The sequence below is a fragment of the Esox lucius genome, chromosome 7, assembly GCF_011004845.1.
Source record: "Esox lucius isolate fEsoLuc1 chromosome 7, fEsoLuc1.pri, whole genome shotgun sequence".
Lineage (NCBI taxonomy): Eukaryota > Metazoa > Chordata > Actinopteri > Esociformes > Esocidae > Esox > Esox lucius.
In genome coordinates, this window is record NC_047575.1 from 47,268,827 (window position 1) to 47,292,171 (window position 23,345).

At 44.8% G+C, this 23,345-nt stretch overlaps 1 protein-coding gene across 7 annotated transcripts in view; it reads left to right on the forward strand.

Moving 5' to 3' along the window:
- The window catches only part of camkk1a (calcium/calmodulin-dependent protein kinase kinase 1, alpha a), a 79,076-nt gene that overhangs the window by 31,744 nt on the left and 23,987 nt on the right, over positions 1 to 23,345 (forward strand). For all 7 annotated transcript variants that reach the window (XM_034293298.1, XM_034293297.1, XM_034293303.1 and 4 more), the window contains 7 exons: positions 2,313 to 2,360; positions 4,299 to 4,352; positions 15,188 to 15,239; positions 15,869 to 16,005; positions 18,082 to 18,118; positions 20,015 to 20,036; positions 23,096 to 23,184. In XM_034293298.1, coding sequence (XP_034149189.1) covers positions 2,313 to 2,360; positions 4,299 to 4,352; positions 15,188 to 15,239; positions 15,869 to 16,005; positions 18,082 to 18,118; positions 20,015 to 20,036; positions 23,096 to 23,184 — 439 coding nt within the window. The remainder of the gene's footprint in view (positions 1 to 2,312; positions 2,361 to 4,298; positions 4,353 to 15,187; positions 15,240 to 15,868; positions 16,006 to 18,081; positions 18,119 to 20,014; positions 20,037 to 23,095; positions 23,185 to 23,345) is intronic.

The following is a 23,345-nucleotide window of genomic DNA, read 5'->3' on the forward strand; positions in this document are numbered from 1 at the left end:
GTTCTGCTGGGACACGTGCGCCAAGGCTTTATGAGAATGTCTGGTGTAGATCTGAGTGCGTGATGTGTTCAGGCCCGTCGGCTCTGTCCGTCGTCTCATCCATCTGCTGAGGCACGGTGTACCGCAGTGCTGCAACAGCACACTGAGCATGTGCCAACAATCACTGGACTCTGTTTAATGGCTGAACCACAAAGTCCGGTTCCTCTACACACCCCTTCTCCTCCTCTCCCCATCAACCCCTACTCCCTCGCCTCCCTCCTCCGCCTCACCTTCTCCTCCCCTCCTCCTCTCTCCCTCACCCCTCCCCTCCTCCCCAACCCCTCACCCCATCCTCCCCTCATCTCCTCCTCACCCCCTCCTCCCCTCCTCCTCAGCTTCAATTGAATATACTTTTTGGCATGGAAATTTAGGTTACTTATGTCAAAATATACTTACAATAGCTGACAAATAGCAAAACAGGCAATTAATGATGATAATTTGTCATTATTAACAACAGTTGCCACAGCAAAAATAGTGCGTAATGAGAATCATACTATATTATACCACTAAAAGGAGGATGCTAATGTTGAAATGACTGAAAAGTATCTCAAAATATGTTCAGGTGTACAAAATAACGGAATCACCACATGGAAAATACTTTTACTTTTGAAGGAACTAAATCACAATTACAGACGCAGCCTCAGAGGTCAAATTAGGTTGACTGCCAATTAACAGAGCATCTGTGTCAACTATAAAAGGTCTGACAATTAGCACTCTGATATTGGAGTTTTCAGAGCAACATGAGGCTATTAACAGACTTCCAAAGAAGTCAAATAGTCTGTGCCCAAATTGCAGGCCCATCTGTTAACGAAACTGCCAAACTATTTGGTGGGGGAACAATTTCTAAAATCATGAGAAGTGAGCCAAACATGGACGAACTGCATTGGCAAAGAAGAAGCGCAAAATCCCACCTCAGTATCTCACTTCACCTAGTTCAGGACTTGTTAGACATGTGGGGTTGCATATGATTTAACATAATTTGTCCATATATTGCAATTTTTTTATTGTCAGGTGATGCAGATTTTGTTTGTGAAGTGAGTTCCAATGAAAATAATTGGTCTACATGGACTCCTGGATTGGGATAAATTGTTTTCATTTGTGCTGTTTTCTTTTGGTTGTGACAGTATTTTTAGGATGTTCAAGTTTCTCACAGTATTCAACTTGTAAACCTTTCTTTTCAGGAATGTATTTTTCTTTTGTTCGATAGTATAAATCTTGTCAAACCAGTAATTGCTTGTTTTTTGGTGATTTGGGGACTTTGTTGCTATTCTATAAAATGTCATTAATCTATGCTTTTTGAAATTGGTCTGCTGTCTCTCTATGACATATTGAACTTTTACTAGTCCATCCATCTTGCATCTTTCTCTCAATTAAATTATTTAATTTGGTTGTAATTACTTAGTACTTACTGGATGTAACAATGTAGGTATTGCCCAATAACCTATAATATGAGTCAAGATTGTCAACTGGGCAATTAGTAGAACAGTAATCAAGACTAGCAAAAACACAAACGTACAATATACTATATACAGTATAATTAATAATATTACAGTTTGTCAGCAAATGCACACTCTCCACCTGTCTTCACCCCCCCATCCAGACTGACTCTGTTTCCTGTCTGTCTGCACAGACTGACTCTGTTTCCTATCTGTCTGCACAGACTGACTCTGTTTCCTGTCTGTCTGCACAGACTGACTCTGTTTCCTGTCTGTCTGCACAGACTGACTCTGTTTCCTGTCTGTCTGCACAGACTGACTCTGTTTCCTGTCTGTCTGCACAGACGGACTCTGTTTCCTGTCTGTCTGCACAGACGGACTCTGTTTCATGTCTGTCTGCACAGACTGCCTCTGTTTCCTGTCTCTCTGGACAGACTGACTCTATTTCCTGTCTCTCTGCACAGACTGACTGTTTCCTGTCTTTCTGTCCTGACTGACTCTTTTTCCTCTCTCTGCCCAGACTGAATTTGTTTTCTCTCTGTATTTCACTCTGACTCTTCTCTCTGCCTGATTCCTGGTTGGCTGTGTGCAGTATCCCTGGTTGCCATGGAGCTCCAAATCACCTGTCTAAACAGCAGAGTAATGGGTGTGTGACTGTAAACAGAATTCACTGGCCACACACAGCACTAATAGCAACTGAAACAAGCTAGGCGCCGGGGAACAAGCTGTTCTGTATATCCAAGGCTGTCTTCAAGTAATTCAATGTTCTAGTTCTCTGCTCAGCATTTCTCCCTTTGTTTTATATGTGGTCAGCCTTTTCTGTTCTTCTCCCCGCAGGACTGCGTGCAGCTGAACCAGTACAAGCTGAAGAGTGAGATTGGAAAGGTGAGCCTGGACCACATGCAGAACGGCATGTGTTTAATCAATGAACCTTTGATATTTGTACGTGGCCTAGCTTCAGCGTGTACCTCTGTCGTATTCCGCCCCTGCTGTCTAGCACTGATTAGACTGTCTGATATCATTAGCACTAAACACTAATTTATTCATTAATAAAGTATTCAAATCAATGTTATCTCAGTTGAATAGCCTTATAAACTTATAACTTATATAAACTTTATATAAACCTCTTAGTGGGACCCCAGATCTGTCTGTCTATCCATCTGTCTGTCTGTCTGTCCATCTGTCTATCTCTCTGTCCATTTGTCTGTCCTGGTCCTTCTCTGTCTGTCCTGGTCCTTCTTTGTCTGTCCTGGTCTTTCTCTGTCTGCCTCTGTCGGTCTGCCTGATTAATCAGGACAGATTTATTATGTAACTAACAGAAGGCCAGTCGATTGACTGGTAATGAACCTTCATTCATTTCGACCAACAACTTCCCCTAAAAAATCCCAAGACAAACATGCAGCGGTTTTAGTGAAGGTAGTTGGCCACATGCAGAATGAAGTCATTACAATAATGTCTGATCTCCATCTTGCTGACTACTGTGTTTAATTTGAAGAGGTACATGGAATTTATGAGGTACATGGAATATTTATATTTGATTAATTGTTTTATTATATGATGTATTTGTATAATTATCTCTTTCTTTAATTCAATGTTTTATTATTATTTCATTGTTATTCTATTTCTATGTTTTATCAATCGTTTTTCTGTAATGAAAAATGCGGGTGCTATCAGTGGAATAACTTCTGTGTAAAATGTAACAATCTACTATTCTATTACATTTTTCTTTTCATTGTGAAGTACATTCAATTGCTTCTTTGTATGAATTGTGCTATTTTAATAAACTTGCTTGCTTACATGGAGGAGGTGACAGTTCACATAGAAAGTCCATTAGTGAACTAGTTTTTGATCTCTAGCTGAGGGCGGTTTGGAGGAATTGTTTGGAGGATTTATTTCTGCTCAATCATCATTGTCATTAATTATAGAGGCCTTGGGAAAATAAATGGTCTGTCATGCGGACCTTGGAAAAAGAAATGGTCTGTCGTGCGGACCTTGGAAAAAGAAATGGTCTGTCGTGCGGACCTTGGAAAAAGAAATGGTCTGTCGTGCGGGCCTTAGAAAAAGAAATGGTCTGTCGTGCGAACCTTAGAAAAAGAAATGGTCTGTCGTGCGGGCCTTAGAAAAAGAAATGGTCTGTCGTGCGGGCCTTAGAAAAAGAAATGGTCTGTCGTGCGGGCCTTAGAAAAAGAAATGGTCTGTCGTGCGGGCCTTAGAAAAAGAAATGGTCTGTCGTGCGGGCCTTAGAAAAAGAAATGGTCTGTCGTGCGAACCTTGGAAAAAGAAATGGTCTGTCGTGCGGGCCTTAGAAAAAGAAATGGTCTGTCTTCTGGGCCTTGGGACAAGAAATGGTCTGTCGTGCGGGCCTTAGAAAAAGAAATGGTCTGTCTTCTGGGCCTTGGGACAAGAAATGGTCTGTCGTGCGGGCCTTAGAAAAAGAAATGGTCTGTCTTCTGGGCCTTGGGACAAGAAATGGTCTGTCGTGCGGGCCTTAGAAAAAGAAATGGTCATCGTGCGGGGCTTGGAAAAAGAAATGGTCATCGTGCGGGGCTTGGAAAAAGAAATGGGTGTGATTGGAAAAACAGTCTATAGTCCCAGTCTGTCCTTGTCCTACTTTTACCAGAGCTGGTTTCTAAAAACTCTTCTGAATCACAGATGATTCATTTTGCACAGTTCTAAGACTGTAGTACTGCAGATATACGTAGCTTCTCTTTACTAACATGAAGAGATGCAATAAATAAATTATAATACTCTGTTGTTGATTACATGTCGATTTAATAATGATATGTTGTTTTATTGTGTTGTCTTTCTCTGCTGTCATTACAGGGCTCCTATGGAGTGGTCAAGCTGGCCTACAATGAGGAGGATGACAAGCACTATGTAAGTGGCCACATAGTTTCTGTTGTTCTTGTGTTCGCTAACAAAATACATGAATCAAAACAATGAGCTCTTAGTGAGGTGGAACATTTTGGTGTTCTGGGTCGAGGAGGGCTGGGGCGTTGACAGCAAAATAGAGGTAGTGGGAGCATAGAGAAAGTGGTCAAGAGAGAAGTGAAGGTAGAAAGTGGGATGAGAAAGAAGGAAGTGAGAGATACTTTGCAAAAACTCATCTTTGAACTGGTTCAACGTGTCTGAAAAAATGTGGAGAGGAGAAGTTGGGGCAAGACCACACCCAGTGTTATGTTTCCCAGTGTTCCTGCTCTATTGGGTTCCATTATGTTTCCCAGTGTTCCTGCTCTATTGGGTTTAATTATGTTTCCCAGTGTTCCTGCTCTATTGGGTTCCATTATGTTTCCCAGTGTTCCTGCTCTATTGGGTTCCATTATGTTTCCCAGTGTTCCTGCTCTATTGAGTTCCATTATGTTTCCCAGTGTTCCTGCTCTATTGGGTTTAATTATGTTTCCCGGTGTTCCTGCTCTATTGGGTTCCATTATGTTTCCCAGTGTTCCTGCTCTATTGGGTTCCATTATGTTTCCCAGTGTTCCTGCTCTATTGGGTTTAATTATGTTTCCCAGTGTTCCTGCTCTATTGGGTTCCATTATGTTTCCCAGTGTTCCTGCTCTATTGGGTTCCATTATGTTTCCCAGTGTTCCTGCTCTATTGGGTTTAATTATGTTTCCCAGTGTTCCTGCTCTATTGGGTTTAATTATGTTTCCCAGTGTTCCTGCTCTATTGGGTTTAATTATGTTTCCTAGTGTTCCTGCTCTATTGGGTTCCATTATGTTTCCCAGTGTTCCTGCTCTATTGGGTTCCATTATGTTTCCCAGTGTTCCTGCTCTATTGGGTTTCATTATGTTTCCCAGTGTTCCTGCTCTATTGGGTTTCATTATGTTTCCCAGTGTTCCTGCTCTATTGGGTTTCATTGTTTCCCAGTGTTCCTGCTCTATTGGGTTTCATTATGCTTCCCAGTGTTCCTGCTCTATTGGGTTTCATTATGCTTCCCAGTGTTCCTGCTCTGTTGGGTTCCATTATGTTTCCCAGTGTTCCTGCTCTGTTAACTGGATGGTTCCATCTGTATCCTGGGTGGAACCTAGGTCCATACGTCCACTCACGGAGGAAATTCACCTCTTCACAGCTCCTACAGAGGACATTCACCTCCTCACAGCTCCTACAGAGGACAGTATAATTCACCTCTTCACAGCTCCTACAGAGGACATTCACCTCCTCACAGCTCCTACAGAGGACAGTATAATTCACCCCCTCACAGCTCCTACAGAAGACAGTAGCCTGACAGTGGAGACACTGAACCACCACAGTGTTTTATGTTTAACAGATGCTACATGTTTGGATTTCCCTACTGATTTTCTTTCAAACTTTTTTTGTTAGCTGAGGACCTCTCTCTCGCCCTTCCTCCATCCTCTGTACACCAATGACCGAACCTCCTAATAGGGCATAATGTCAAGTGCATCTACTCATTTTGGCTGACAACCAGTGCTTGACTTGGACTGAAGCTGTTTGAAGCAAACCTCCAGGACTTGTAATTTTGCACAAATGCCTCAATTTTTTTTATTTGGCACAAAGAGCTGCCTAGAACGCTGTAGGCTACTTGTACTCTTTAATTAAAGACATGAGCCAGTCACCTGCCCAGATTTCAATCTGGTGGTAAGATCTAGGCAGAATTCTTTTTCTGGTGGTAAATGTTTTTGTAGTGTAACACGTAGCAGTAGATGTGCCGTCATCAGTCATGTACAGTTGTGCTTGAGATTGTGCAGGATGCGTTGTTCCATGATTTGAAGTCAAGGAGAGCTTTAAGTCAAGGAGAGCATTAAGTCAAGTTTATACTTACAGGCCACATCTGTCCACTGTGTTTAACCGATACCTTTTAATCCCCATTCCATCCCTAAAACAATAAGCATATCAACAGCCCATATTCACACACAGCACATTTTTTTTGGATCATTTTGCAATTAAAGCAGGAAAAATACTAATGGGAGTGGACATTCCTGTCGCGATTCCACTTGTAATTTGTCTGAATCCAGCCTACCACTGTGCCAGTAAAACTCAAGATTACAATGTGCTGCTGGTTGTTGGCCCGAGGGGAGAAAGTAAGGGAGAATCAGGTAGGATACCTGTGTAGACAACAGACATACTAGATAGCCCATTTTAACATCTATCTTTAAGCACAGTAGATTATCTATATTTCTCTTGCTAGCATCATGGCCAGTAGCGTTCCCACAAAATAATACTCTAATCAGTGGTGGGAGGAAATACACCCTGGTGAAGGCGTGACTAAGAAGGCACACTAGCGGATGTACAACCAGCGATGGCGGAGGAAATCTCCCAGGCTGACCCAGGTCTACACATTAATCGTGGAGTCCATTCTTACCTCGTCCATCACAGTCTGGTTTGGGTTTAAGTCAGCCCGCTGGGGAAACAAACTGGGACGTATTGGACATTCCGCTGAATGCAGCTGCCACCCTCCATTAGGCCGAATGTGACTCTAGGGCTAGAACGCAGGCGGGCCAGATTGGCGCCGATCCCTCTGACCCCTGTTGTGGAAATTACCACCGAATGAGGGGAAAATTCATACGAAGGAATTTTATTTATTCATGCATGGAAGTCGGCAACCCAACAGTGTGGAGCCAAGTTAACCAGAGTTGGATACAGACCTGGGTCTCACAGATGAGGTAGGAGATGCGTCTGGGAGAGAACAGCGGTTGAATGAAGATAATAGCTTGACCCCTGGGTATACAACAGACTTACTTGGTCGTCAATACAGATTTAGCAGAATAGAATGAACCTTAATAAGATTGTAACCAAGCTCTCTCTCCCCCTCGACATTCCCTAGTAATAACCCAGTTAGTCATGGCTTATTCCGTCCTAGGATAAATCTCCCCATGCCTACCGCAGGGAGACCTACCGCAGGGAGACCTACCGCAGGGAGACCTCCTGCAGGGAGACCTACAACAAGGAGACCTGACAAAATTCACTTGTCCAAGAGGGGTGGGCTGAGACAGTGTTGTGCTCCGGTGACGGGTGTGGAATGGCTAGCTGATAAGGGCAGGGGTCAATGATGCGTTTTTTATTCAGTTAGTAGCAAGGTCTGCGTCGTTTCTGGGTGATGGTAACAACACTTTGTGGGTGGCAGTCGTCATTGTGTCCTCCCTGACGCAACCGGTTTGTAGTGTTGGATAAGCACTGTTAAAATGTTAAAAGTCTCCCTTTGGTTCGAAGTCCCTTTAATGCCTTGGTAATGGTGTACTACAGTGGCTGTGGCCATCACTGCCTGGCCTCGACCTGTCAGCCGGAGGCAGCCAGTAGGAGGCCATTCAAATGCCTGCTTTCCTTTTAGGTCATAGATGCTGGATAAAAATAATTTATTTCAGTTCTTCTGCTGTAGTGCGTTCGTCTTAAGGTACATTAGTAAACAGACCAGTAGGTCTGGTGGGCTGTCTGTAGTGGGGGACCCGTGAGACGGTCCATTCTGTTGGCGATGTTTAAAGCAATGAGACAAGCAAGAGGTTTGGGATCAATCTCTGTAACAAAGACGGCCTGTCAGCTTACTGCCACTGAAACGACGTGCTCTCCAGGACTGTTCTAGTAATTGCATGTGGTCTGTGTGCTGATGTTTCCCAACATGTATTTGGTTCCTTGTCAAAAACCTTTGTGCGCACATTTACACGCACGCACGTATCAGTTGCTGAGGAAAATCTAACATGCGCCTTCTCACACGCACGCCCAAGCAGACACTCACACACTAAGATACACACTCACGTGCGGAGTTTGGTCTACATGGAATCCCCACTGACATACCCTTTTAAATATTCATGACTCTGGTGTCTCTGTTTCTCTACCCATAGCTCTGCTCTGACAAGCCAACGTTTCTTAGCACTACAAAAACTCTGGATAACCCCAACCTTCAGGGGGGGTTGTCCTTCAGCTCAATATTTTTAAATTTTTTAAGATGCATGGCTCTTGGAATTTTTTGGCCTTTTGAAATATGACTTTTATCTGCCCATCTGATCTACCCCAGGCTTTTAACAAGATATATAGTCCATCAGAACCACCGGAATAGGTCCAGATATACGCTCGCCTGAAGGATTATTAGGAACACCTGTTCAATTTCTCATTAATGCAATTATCTAATCAACCAATCACATGGCAGTTGCTTCAATGCATTTTGGGGTGTGGTCCTGGTCAAGACAATCTCCTGAAATCCAAACTGAATGTCAGAATGGGAAAGAAAGGTGATTTAAGCAATTTTGTGCGTGGCATGGTTGTTGGTGCCAGACGGGCCGGTCTGAGTATTTCACAATCTGCTCAGTTACTGGGATTTTCACGCACAACCATTTCTAGGGTTTACAAAGAATGGTGTGAAAAGGGAAAAACATCCAGTATGCGGCAGTCCTGTGGGCAAAAATGCCTTGTTGATGCTAGAGGTCAGAGGAGAATGGGCCGACTGATTCAAGCTGATAGAAGAGCAACTTTGACTGAAATAACCACTCGTTACAACCAAGGTATGCAGCAAAGCATTTGTGAAGCCACAACACGCACAACCTTGAGGCGGATGGGCTACAACAGCAGAAAACCCCACCGGGTACCACTCATCTCCACTACAAATAGGAAAAAGAAGCTACAATTTGCACGAGCTCACCAAAATTGGACAGTTGAAGACTGGGAGAATGTTGCCTGGTCTGATGAGTCTCGATTTCTGTTGAGACATTCAGATGGTAGAGTCAGAATTTGGCGTAAACAGAATAAGAACATAGATCCATCATGCCTTGTTACCACTGTGCAGGCTGGTGGTGGTGGGGTAATGGTGTGGGGGATGTTTTCTTGGCACACTTTAGGCCCCTTAATGCCAATTGGGCATCGTTTAAATGCCACGGCCTATCTGAGCATTGTTTCTGACCATGTCCATCCCTTTATGACCACCATGTACCCATCCTCTGATGGCTACTTCCAGCAGGATAATGCACCATGTCACAAAGCTCGAATCATTTCAAATTGGTTTCTTGAACATGACAATGAGTTCACTGTACTGAAATGGCCCCCACAGTCACCAGATCTCAACCCAATAGAGCATCTTTGGGATGTGGTGGAACGGGAGCTTCGTGCCCTGGATGTGCATCCCACAAATCTCCATCATCTGCAAGATGCTATCCTATCTATATGGGCCAACATTTCTAAAGAATGCTTTCAGCACCTTGTTGAATCAATGCCACGTAGAATTAAGGCAGTTCTGAAGGCGAAAGGTGGTGAAACACAGTATTAGTATGGTGTTCTTAATAATCCTTTAGGGGAGTGTATTTGGACACTGACACAATTGTCATAATTTTGGCTCTGTACGTTACCACAATGGATTTGAAATGAAACAATGGAGATGCAATTGAAGTGCAGACTTTCTACACAAAATATTGTAAGAAACGTTTAGGAATTGCAATGATTTTCATACCCAGTCCCCTTATTTGAGGGGCTCATATGTAATTGGACAAATTAACACAGTCATAAATTAAATGTTAAATTTTAATGCTTTGTCAAGAATCCTTTGCAGGCAATGACTGCTTGAAGTTGACTCGGCCACTACAGAATATTCCACTTCTTTGCCTTAAAAATCTCCAGGATTGCTTTAACAGTATGTTTTGGGTCATTGTCCATCTGTAAAGTGAAACACCATCCAATCAACTTCACTGAATTTGGCTGAATCTGAGCAGGCAATATATCCCTGTACACTTCAGAATTCATCCGGCTTCGTCTGTCTTCTGTCACATCATCAATAAACACTAGTGACCCAGTGCCATTGGAAGCCATGCATGCCCATGCCATCACACTGCCTCCACCATGTTTTACAGATGATGTGGTATGCTTCGGATCATGAGCCTTTCCAAGTCTTCGCCATACTTTTTCTTTTTACATTCTGGTCTGTCCAAAGAATGCGGTTCCAGAACAGGTCTGTCTTTTTTAGCAGTTTTTTGGCAAAATCTGGCCTTTCTATTCTTGATGCTAATGAATGGTTTGAACCCTCTGTATTTGCTCTTGTGAAGTCTTCTCCATATGGTAGACTTGGATAATGATATGCCTACATCCTGGAGAGTGTTCTTCACTTGGCTGGATGTTGTGAAGGGGTTTTTCTTTACCATGGAAAGAATCCTATGATCATCTACCACTGTTGTCTTCTGTGGACGTCCAGGCCTTTTTGTGTTGCAGAGCTCATCAGTGTGTTCTTTTTTTCTCCAAATGTATCAAACTGTTGATTTGGCCACTCCTAATGTTGCTGCTGTCTCTCTAATGGAGGGTGGTTTGTTTCACTTGCATTGAGAGCTCCTATGAACGCATGTTGTGGGTTCACAGCAACAGTTTCCAAAAGTGAATGCCACACCTGGAATCAACTCCAGACCTTTTACCTGCTTTGTTCATGAAGAAATAAGGAATAGCCCACACCTGTCCATGAAATAGCTTTTGAGTCAGTTGTCCAATTACTTTTGCTCCCTTTAAAAAGAGGGGTCTACATATTAAAGAGCTGTAATTCCTAAACCCTTCCTCCAATTTGGATGTGAATACCCTCTAATTTAAGCTGCACTTTAAGCCCTTATTTATTGTTTAACTGTAAATTGAATATATGTTGGTAAACAGCCAAAATTGCAAATCTTTGTCAGTGTCCAATTCCAGACCTAAATGTGTGTATTTATATATATATTTTTAATATATATATGCTTTTATACAACAGATAAATATAGATATATAAACCGCCCCCTTTTGACAATGGACAATGAAATATACCTGTCAATCAACCTAACTTTTACACCACAGATACAGTGCTCTGTAGAACTATGGGAGGTGTACTTCCTCTATACCGACACACTTTTGTTCCTTTAGGGAACTTGGTCCTCGGTTGTGGCTTGTGGACTATTCAGTTCACCCCACTGGATGTCAGTGGGAGTTCAGGGCAGGGTACTGTCATCTCCGTTGAAAAAGCTTTATTCTATTGTCAGTGAACACATTTCGGGACTTTGCCCTGTCAGGTATGATGGTTTAGCCTCTCCCAGTCAACCCGGATCTGGCTATAATCATCAAACATAGACTCCATCATTATCTGGTTTGGGTCTGCAGTGGTGAACTGCAAAAACAGGCTTCCCACTGCTTTCCGATGAGGTTCTACATGACTCCAGGGCAAAGGTCATCGCCTCCCCTTTACTGCTCTGCTCCTAATTGCACTGCTTGCCCATGCAGTATTTATTTCCCCTGTGTTTTTAACCGTTTAAAAAAATGAATGTCATATTTCATATTATTGAACTGATTGATGCTGATTAATATCGTGTTCCAGTGCTGATTAAAGCCGTTAATGTTGGTGATGCCACTGTCTGCAGAACCTTCATTATCAGGTCTGAACCGACCTCGATGCGCCTCATGTTACACGCAGCACGAATATGAATCTTACCATTAATGATGCTGTGTGATGCTTTCAGATGGGTTCTGGTCGTTAGCCTACGGAAAAAACATGTATTCCACAGGTGCAACGCATTAAAACCCAATTAGTGCTACAGAGGAGAGGATAATGTGTGTGTGTGTGTGTCGACTGTTAGAGAGAGACCGGTATCTAGAGGGAGACAATGGAAGGGCACAGAAAGTGTGACGAGATGGGGCTTGAACCCCCGATGCCAGAGGGGGTGTGATCCAGAGTCTGACACCGCTGCACCGGATACCAGAACTTTCCGCATACATTTTGAGATGACGTGATCGGACCACCTTTTAAGCCATTATGTGAATCGGGGGGGGGATACAGAAAACTATTTCACATTTTGGTTTCTTTATTAAGAAAATGTATATTATTATTTTCTGTCCCTGAGCAAGGCAGTTCATGCTCCCAGGTTGTAGCTGAAAATTGGAATGGTGGGAACAGACCGTACAAATTCGGATCTATTCCAAGGTGTTGTCCCTCATAGTTCAGGTTATAATGACAGCTCTAGTAATCTCCAGCTGCTTGATCAGCCAGATCAGGTGTGTGTGTGTGATCAATAGGGCTAGGTTCTTATCTCAGCCCATCTCACAGTTGTCCTGGGTCTCATCTGATGTCCTCTAAGCCGAACTCAATCTCTGGGTTCTTATCAGTTTTTATCACTGAACCACTTTCATGTGTCCTGTACCTGTCAGTGAATTCCCCTTAAGCAGATTAGTTACAACTGCACAATACACAATCAGGAATATGTCTAATTAATTAGTTTGTTGCTTGTCGTTAATGCATCAGAACATATTCCTACCAAACACCAGCATATCCAACAAACACTTAGACATTAGAAATATAGATATAGAAGTATTTCTGCTTTCGTTGCCTAAATAGACTGGAACAGTTGTGAACTGAAACTGAATAGTTCCTAACGTTTCTGGTGCTTCTGTTCTGCCAGTGTAGAAAATAACAATTTCACTCTTTTCTGTAGTTGGTATAGGTTCAATGACCAACAAACTGCAAGAACAGAAGAACACAATTTCCTATTACTGTTCCAATTGCTCATCATCTATTAACATAGTTTGCTTCCATTGAAGTAACAATAACAATCATAACAATTCTCAGTTCATCATCTAACCAAATCTCATTTGATATACAATTACATCTAATTACATCTAATTACAATTACATCTAAGAACAAGAGGACTGGTCACTCCTCTGAGCCTGGATCCTCTCTAGGTATCTTCCTAAAATTCTGCCTTCTTATGGAGTTTTTTCCTAGCCACTGAAATCCAACACTACTGTTGCTCCTTGGGGTTTAAGGCCGGGTGTCTCTGTAAAGCACTTTGTGACAACTGCTGTTGTAAAAAGGGCTTTATAAATAAATGTGATTGATTGATTAACATCTGATTGTTTTATGTCTCAAAATTAGAATCAAATTTACTCTTGTTTTACCCTTGTTTTTCATCTTGGAGCTCAACTATCATAACCATCATTTAACCTTCAATTGCTCCACCAAATGTTGCATGGTGTCAGTTTCTCTAAGCACTGACACATCAAAGACAATCTGGCATCCTGTCATAAATCATGACCCCCCCCCCCCCCACTAAGCCCTACCCCCCCCTGAGCTCACCCTGAAGGAGGGTGGGAGGGACCTGATTGGGAGTGAGTGACCTAATCTTGCTCTATGAACATGTTACACTTTTACTCAGGGAAATAAATAATCCAGATACAATTCCTATATTTTTGTACTTGTCTGTACCTGATAAACTCTTAAAGTAATAGTTACACTTAATATCTCTACTTCAAACAAATAGGCTCACCTCCTAATGTGACAGTTTGACTTCCAACCTATTTGATGTGTAAGAGCTAACTTGTGTTCGTAACCAGTCAAAACCAGAATAATGAACACAAGGTTTTCAGTGAAGCCAGATTAGAATTACAGTATTGATAATGTCATCAGTAAACCCTATTTCTTTTTCTAATTAGTTCAAAACATTTTCACCCAAAACCCAGTTTACACAAGCCCCCCCAACACGGGTGTTTGTGTGAGTGAGCAGTGCACCTCAGGGGTCTGGGCTACAGAGTCTGACTCTCTTACAATTTAGACCAAGTACCACTTCTCAAACTTATTCTCTCAGTTTCAATTAAAATATAGCCAAACCTAGTACCCATGTATGGAATAACCACAAGGTGCTCCCTGCACATTTCTACCCACTCTTTCCCTAGTGCCCGGGGTTAACCTGATTACGTCTATTCAAATATTAAATAGACCAACTGAACAGTCCCATTCTCAGAGTCATTATTCATTCATTAAGGAGTGGCATACTGTATATTCATCAAAAACAAAGTGAACACAAACATTCACAAACAAAAACAACAAACGTGCAGCACGATCGCTTGTGCCAAGGAATTATAAACCATATAACCTACTGACAAATTTGTCTTACATTAACAAAATTGTAGGGTTTTTCGAGCCATGGTATCCGTATCAGTAGTTCTTAGCAACGTGCTCCACTTGGGACGGCGTGAAGCTGTGGGAGTGATGTGGGAATAAAGGAGTCACAATCATAATCTGACTTATCTGTCGTCACACCTTGGCCACGCTCCCATTATCCACCACCCCAAACCAACCCTTACCTGGTGGATGGGCACATGTCCAGGATGCCCCTTAAAAATGCAGGTAAACAGATGGAACTCAGTTCAAAATAGAATTCCATTCCTTCCCCTAATAGAAGCCATTATCCATTGTGTGTCAGCCCATTCCCGTAGTCATTCATGCAATCACTCACCCCCGCGGGGGGGAGAGGGGGTTGCTGGCAATCTTAAGTGTACCATTAGCACAAGAAACGACGCCATGGAAACATGTAGAAAATATTTTGGATTTGATTAATATGGAAATAGATTCAGGAAGTTGGAATTTGTATTCGTCATCCAGTTGAGTGTGTTTCAGAGACCCTCTGTGAGGATCGCAGAGGGCGTCACGGCAACACTGACGTACATCTGTTGAATATGAAATGCGTTGGATGATGAAAAATCTCCTTTATATGCATCTTTTAAACGGCAGGTGTTTTGCCTCTCATCCATTCTGTATTGCTCTACTTTACTCCTCCTCAGCACTGGATAGGGAGAAAGGGAGAGAGTATAACAGGATGTATCTATTAATTATTGGATGGATGGATTAATGCAATAATTAATTAATGCTTTATGGGGTTTTTCTCTCTTTTTTTTTTTAAGTATGGTGATTTTAATAGCGATTGACCAGAAAAAAACCTAGGGCTCATTAGGAAATCAGTGTCACTAATCTCATCCCCCTCTCCCTCCATTCCAGGCAATGAAAGTGGTGTCCAAGAAGAAGCTGATGAAGCAATATGGATTCCCACGTACGTGTCACATGTTTGGGCCTTTTCACGTTAAGTCGCTGAGCCTCTGTAGGTTGGGTGGTCTCTTCTGGCTATCACCCATGTTAAAAAAGCAGTATTTGTGCACGACTGTAAGTCGCAATGGATAAATGTCCTTGCTAAATGGCATATATTCAAGCAATAAGGTACAATGGGGCGTAGTATATGGTCAATATACCACGGCTAAGAACTATTTTTAGGCACGACACGTTGCAGAGTGCCTGGACACATCACTTAGTCATGGTTAATGGGCTATATACTCCAAATCTGCTTTATTTCTCTTAAAGAAACAGTTACCAACGCAGTAACTACATAACAATGCGATTTCGTACCGGGTGGTGTACAGTCTTATATGCCAAGGCTTTCAGCCAATCAGCATTCAGGATTTAAATCACACGGTTTATAATTTAAGACAATCATTACAAAAAATCCATCAAAAAAATAAAAACACTGCTTAATAATGGCTCTGACAGGGACTTTGTTCTGGAGGGTGTTGTGTTAATTCTCATGTTGTTAACTGGCTGGCATTTCGAACTGACTTCAGTGAGGAGGTAGAGTTGTGGTTATTCAGCTGATGTTCATTTTGGGGTTTGTGTGGCTGTTCCTTGCAGGTCGCCCCCCTCCCCGAGGACCCAAGGCAGCCGTACAGGGGGAACAGCCCAAAGTCCTTGGCCCCCTGGAGAGGGTCTACCAGGAGATCGCCATCCTCAAGAAGCTGGATCATCTCAACATAGTCAAACTGGTGGAGGTGAGCAGACAGCCTACTTCAGTGTGTCCTTAGTGAATAGGCTGAACGGGTGTAGAGTGTGTGTCATCGTGTTCGTTCAGTATCTGTAAGCGTCCATCCCTTGAAAGTCAAAGTTTATGAACTTCTTTCAATATTTGATTTACTATTTACACCTCTCAACACAACCCTAAAAACAACAACAAAAATGAATAACTGCTAATGCATTCAGCCATTTTGTAGAGTTACAAGCAGCTTGGAACTGACTAATGTAGTGGTAAAAGTGCTCCATGTTGAGCTTTGTTTCAGAGGGTTCTGCTATTGGCATATTAAAAAAACACTACGATTCTAGACTGTTCTTTTTCTCCCAACAAAAAAGTAGAAGAAATGGAAAGTACAATTATTATTATTATTATTTTTGTTAGTATTTGATTCATACCATGTATAAATGGCAGTTAGATTACAATCTGATGAATGCTGGGTTAAAAAGGAAACGTGGAAGGGTTCACAAGTGTCTGTCGCTCAACCCAACAGGCCATATACCAAACATGCATGTTACGGTTCATTCAGCAAGGCACTTCCGTCACTCTGATGATTGGTAGCGATCACCAGACACTCAGCTGCGGTGCCCTGGTCCAGTTACCGCAGAGCCGCTGCAGGCTCATTTACCACTAGTGGTTTAGCCCGAGGGGAAACCTAAGGGAGGGACACTAATTTAGACCAGAGGCCGACATAAGTGAATAGGGTGCCATTTGGGAGGCGGTCTTGTGCTTCATGAACCCTGTTCCCTATGTAGTGGACTCCTTTCGACTGAAACCATACGGGCCCGGATGATAGTAGTGTACATAATAGCATTTATAGGATGAGACCAGGGGACCGCGTCACTCAGTGCGACGGCTCGTGGCGGTGATGGGAGTAGATGGGAGAAATACTGACACATCCTGACACATCCACATGGTGGCGCAGACCCAAAACATCCACCTGGTGGCCCAGACCCAACACATCATGACACGTCCACTTGGTGGCCCAGACCCTACACATCCTGACACATCCACCTGGTGACCCAGACCCAACACATCATGACACGTCCACTTGGTGGCCCAGACCCTACACATCCTGACACATCCACCTGGTGACCCAGACCCAAAACATCCACCTGGTGGCCCAGAGCCAACACATCATGACACATCCACCTGGTGACCCAGACCCTACACATCCTGACACATCCACCTGGTGACCCAGACCCTACACATCCTGACACATCCACATGGTGGCGCAGACCCAAAACATCCACCTGGTGGCCCAGACCCAACACATCATGACACGTCCACTTGGTGGCCCAGACCCTACACATCCTGACACATCCACCTGGTGACCCAGACCCAACACATCATGACACGTCCACTTGGTGGCCCAGACCCTACACATCCTGACACATCCACCTGGTGACCCAGACCCTACACATCCTGACACATCCACATGGTGGCGCAGACCCAAAACATCCACCTGGTGGCCCAGACCCAACACATCATGACACGTCCACTTGGTGGCCCAGACCCTACACATCCTGACACATCCACCTGGTGACCCAGACCCAACACATCATGACACGTCCACTTGGTGGCCCAGACCCTACACATCCTGACACATCCACCTGGTGACCCAGACCCTACACATCCTGACACATCCACATGGTGGCGCAGACCCAAAACATCCACCTGGTGGCCCAGACCCAACACATCATGACACGTCCACTTGGTGGCCCAGACCCTACACATCCTGACACATCCACCTGGTGACCCAGACCCAACACATCATGACACGTCCACTTGGTGGCCCAGACCCTACACATCCTGACACATCCACCTGGTGACCCAGACCCTACACATCCTAACACATCCACCTAGTGGCCCTGATTTGAGTCCTCCACTCATTTTAACCAAACAATAGTCTGAATGTAGGAATGGTTTATGGGGGACAATGGGGTGTTCAGTCTTTACCCCACGTTCCCCCACTCGTTTCCATGACATTTCCTTTGTTTAGATGGAGTTCCATGCTGTTACAGGAAGTGTTGCTGATGTTGTGTTGTCATGGTTGCAGGTACTGGATGATCCTTCAGAGGACAACCTCCACATGGGTGTGTATCTACCCTCTCTCTCTGTCTCTCTTTTTCTTTCACTTTCCCTGTCTCTCTGTTTGTCTGTCTATCTTTCTCCCTCATTACAACTTGAAATATGTGCACCCAACCTACTGTTGACATCAACCACAGATTAATGTGGATGTCCAAGATGGGTTTAGATCATTGTAGGGGGTATGGGGGGATGGAGGGGGGGTGTAGGGGGAATTAGGGGGGTGTAGGGGGGTGTAGGGGGTCTGGGGGGTGTAGGGGGAATTATGGGGGTGTAGGGGGATGTAGGGGGTCTGGGGGGTGTAGGGGGAATTAGGGGGGTGTAGGGGGATGTTGGGGGGTGTAGGGGGGATGTAGGGGGGATGGAGGGGGTCTGGGGGGTGTAGGGGGAATCAGGGGTGTGTAGGGGGATGTAGGGTGTCTGGGGCGTGTAGGGGGGTGTAGGGGGGTGTAGGGGGATGTCGGGCAGACGTGGGGGGATGTAGGGGGGTCTATGGGGATGTAGGGGGGATGTAGGGGGTTGTAGGGGGGTGTCGGGGGGTCTAGGGGGATGTCGGGGGGTCTAGGGGGATGTAGGGGGGTCTAGGGGGATGTAGGGGGTTGTAGGGGGGTGTCGGGGGGTCTAGGGGGATGTAGGGGGGTGTGGGGGGATGTAGGGGGGTGTGGGGGGATGTAGGGGGGTCTAGGGGGGTGTAGGGGGTTGTAGGGGGGTGTCGGGGGGTCTAGGGGGATGTAGGGGGGTGTAGGGGGATGTAGGGGGTCTAGGGGGGTGTGGGGGGATGTAGGGGGTCTAGGGGGGTGTGGGGGGATGTAGGGGGTCTACGGGGGTGTATGGGGATGGAGGGGGGTCTAGGGGGATGTAGGGGGGTCTAGGGGGATGTAGGGGGATGTAGGGGGGTCTAGGGGGATGTAGGGGGGTCTAGGGGGATGCCACCCTTCCATCAGACAGTTGAAAAGGCCCCACAACCCCGTCCTCCTTGATAACTCGGTGCCTGTTGTATGGTCCCATCAGCAGTACTTCAAGCTTTGTAAGCTCACTGACTCTTCACATTGTAATCATGTTCCAGGCATTTCCCAGAATTAATTTGGTTTCACTTTGAAGCTTTTGGTGCTTACAAAATCTTAAATGGGTAAATGGATTCCACATCACATATACCATATATATATGTAGTTAAAGGATTGCATTTGGAACCAAAGCTAATTATGTTCAGAGGGTTCTCTTTTTAGAGACAATTGAAGAACCTTCATGGTTCTATGAAGATCCTTTTTTATTGGTGCACCTCTCCTCCTACAGACTGTGTGCCTCCTATTAGTACTAGTAGACATGGCAGGGAGGAGAACTGCTAAATTAGACGTCAAACAGCCTAATCTACTGGAGCTAAGCATGGCTGTTGGCTAATGACCTTATTTAGCTCATTTAGGGACTTACCGTATGTGTGAAAAATTGTGGGCAAACTTCCATTGTTAGTGTCTGTCTACTATAGTCTCTTAAACTACGAACTACACAGATGCATTTGATCTCTCTCCTCTCCTTCTCCAACACTATAAACTTCTCCTTCCTCTCCCTCTCTCGCTCCCCTCCCTCCCTCCCTCCCTCTCTATACCTTCACACACCCTCTCTCTCCTCTCCCTCCCTTTCTCTGTCTACCTTCACTCTCTCTCTTTCTCTCTCTCTCTCTTAGCTGGCATGGAAACCATTCAATTACAATAATTATTACATCTAATTAATTCTATATAAACATTACACGAGTGGTGTTGAAAGGATGAAGGCCTTTTAAATGTTGTTGTATTAGCTGTGAACAGTTGCAATGTGCACACAGTTCAAAGTGTGATGGGCAAGGTCAAATAAATAGACTAATAGATATTGGTGTTGTTATAGTTCTAATGTCTCTCTTTCTCCTACAGTGTTTGATTTGATGCCAAAGGGGTAAGTAACCCAGGGCGTATTTTGCCTTTTATTCATTAATTATTGAACCCTGAAGCACCATCTTCTCTTCTCCTTTCTCCCTCGTCTCTCTTCTCCTTTCTCCCTCGTCTCTCTTCTCCTTTCTCCTTTCTCCCTCGTCTCTCTTCTCCTCTTCTCCTTTCTCCCTCGTCTCTCTTCTCCTTTCTCCTGATCAGGGTTAGATTATGAGAGTACGTTACATTCTTTGGGTCACATTCATATTTACCAGCTGGTCAATAAATACAGGTGGGCTGGGTCCAGAGTCTTTAGGCAGAATCCAGATCATTTGCACAACCTGCACAACTTGGGCAGGGACGACCAGGTGGACTAGGGCAGGGACGACCAGGTGGACTTGGGCAGGGACGACCAGGTGGACTTGGGCAGGGACGACCAGGTGGACTAGGGCAGGGACGACCAGGTGGACTAGGGCAGGGACGACCAGGTGGACTTGGGCAGGGACGACCAGGTGGACAAGGACAGGGATGGCCAGGTGGATTTGGGCAGGGACGACCAGGTGGACTTGGGCAGGGACAACTAGGTGGACTTGGGCAGGGACGACCAGGTGGACTTGGGCAGGGACGACCAGGTGGACTTGGGCAGGGACGACCAGGTGGACTTGGGCAGGGACGACCAGGTGGACAAGGACAGGGACGACCAGGTGGGATGTGGGAAGTGATGGTGACTTTCTGCAGGGTTGGCCAAGAGCAGTCCGGCCAGGCAGTCCTAAGGCATGGTCCAAGAATTCAGTCCACCTAAGACTCAACAGGACACCAGACAATGTAGATGGAGCATTAACCAGAAATTATACTCCAGAATAGAAGTCAGATTGACCCTGATCCCTCTGCTCATGAACTACTGCAGCGTCTGGACTAGTGCTAGAGGGCCGTCCACCCTGTGGAACGCATAACATCAAGGCTACACTTAATCATAGACTATTTCAGCTTACTAAACCCAGGGACTGAGACAGGGTGGTGGGCCCGGAGACACTTTGGTTCCATTTCAAGGCGTGGGCAGGTTCGTGTAGCCGTTTGAATGTTTCCTCCCCAAGGGTTGGGCTGGAAGCGCTTAATCATAGACCCTACTGAAGGGATGAGTCCCCATCTCTCCCGCTCGCCTCATCCTTAATCATAGACCCCACTGAAGGGATGAGTCCCCATCTCTCCCGCTCGCCTCATCCTTAATCATAGACCCCACTGAAGGGATGAGTCCCCATCTGTCCTGCTCTCCTCATCCTTAATCATAGAACCTTCTTAAGGGATGACTCCCCATCTCTCCCACTCTCCTCATCCTTAATAATAGACCCTACTCAAGGGATGAGTCCCCCCATCACTTTCGCTGTCTTTCTCATCCTTATTCATAGACTCTACTGAAGGGATAAGTCCCCCCATCTCTTTCGCTGTCTTTCTCATCCTTATTCATAGACTCTACTGAAGGGATGAGTCCCCCCATCTCTTTCGCTGTCTTTCTCTTCCTTATTCATAGACTGTACTGAAGGGATGAGTCCCCCCATCTCTTTCGCTGTCTTTCTCATCCTTATTCATAGACTCTACTGAAGGGATGAGTCCCCCCATCTCTTTCGCTGTCTTTCTCATCCTTATTCATAGACTCTACAGAAGGGATGAGTCCCCCCATCTCTTTCGCTGTCTTTCTCGTCCTTATTCACAGACTCTACTGAAGGGATGAGTCCCCCCATTTCTTTCGCTGTCTTTCTCATCCTTATTCATAGACTCTACTGAAGGGATGAGTCCCCCCATCTCTTTCGCTGTCTTTCTCATCCTTATTCATAGACTCTACTGAAGGGATGAGTTTATTTTTTGTATGTTTCTTGTACCAAAACGTGGTATAATGAATGTATGAATATCAGAATCCGTTCCCCTGGTTCTACTTCTGGGAAGCCACTTTATTGTGAAGCTAATGGCTTTGAGAGAATGAGCAGGGAGAGCTGGTTGCACAAAGGAGTTATTTCTGAGTGAGCACATTTTGTATCAATAGAAGGACAGTTTTCCCGGCTAATCTACCCGATTCTTGTTTAACTGTTTCTCAGACAGTGTGGAATGGAGGGAGGGGGCAAGAGGAGAGGAGATGGGAAGAGAGGTGATTAGGGACTGAAACCTCCACTGTAAAACAGAGGAGAGAGAGACAAATAGATGGAGACAAGCAGAGAAAGAGACAGACAGAGAGTATGAATATTAAGACGTGTTTCAGAGGAGAGAGGAGAAACTCGGTTCCCGTGTGACTTAAGGGAATCCTTCTCCATGTGTCTACACACAGGGGAGATTGGCATTTAGACAGGATAATGGGATGGAGGACGGCGAGGATGTCAGCAGCCAGCTGTCTGTCCAGCGTCTGATTGGGTGGTGACATACTGTTGCCCCGCCTCCAGTCCCTCTGCCGTTTTCTGTTTGGTTCCTGTTCAGTCTCAGGCCTCACTGTTAACTGAGATACTACCCAGTAGGTGTTGAGCTGTTAGCACTGGTGCCATTTTGCTCTTTGATTTGACACGGATGTTCTGGTTATGAAATGTTGGGCGCCTGTGACGTGGGAGGCTTATGTAATGGCAACTCTATGTACATTGTGCTCTATTGGTCTCATATCTGGATCCATATTTTCAGATTGCATTAATGTGAGTGACGTAATGGAAGTAGCTCGATAAGTAATATTCCACCTAATGTTCTCTGTCCTGAATGAATGTTTTTTCCATCTGTTTTTCTCTCCGTCGCTCTATCTTTCTCTCTGTCTATCTTTCCGTCAGTTTATCTTTTCATCTGGCATGCCTGTCCATAGCTGTCTCCCACTCTAATTCAATTCATTTCCAATGTAAGGGCTTTATTGGCTTTGGAAATATTCATTTGCATTGCCAAAACAGGAGAAAAACAATGACACTATTAAAAAAGCAATGATAACTGAAGTCAGAACAAAATAAACAGAAAACAAGACTACAGTTCCATGTAGGCATTGCACACAGGTCTTTAAAGGACAAATGCGTCTTCTGTAACTCTGGGCCTGTTTCCCGGTCTGCGTCGATCCTGCCGTGGTTTCAGTCCGGTGATGGAGGTCCCCACCGACAGCCCCTTCACTGAGGAGCAGACGCGTCGCTACTTCAGAGACATCGTCCTGGGCATCGAGTACTGTGAGTGCCAGCTTCACTTCCCCTCACCCGCCTCCTCTCCTCCTCCACAGTTTCCTCCACACCCCGGGTATGGAGGACACAAAGCCAGTGCCCAAGTACCTGCCGCCTACATAGAGGCTCTTCATCTTACCAGATTTTATGCAGCGGTAAAATTATCCTGG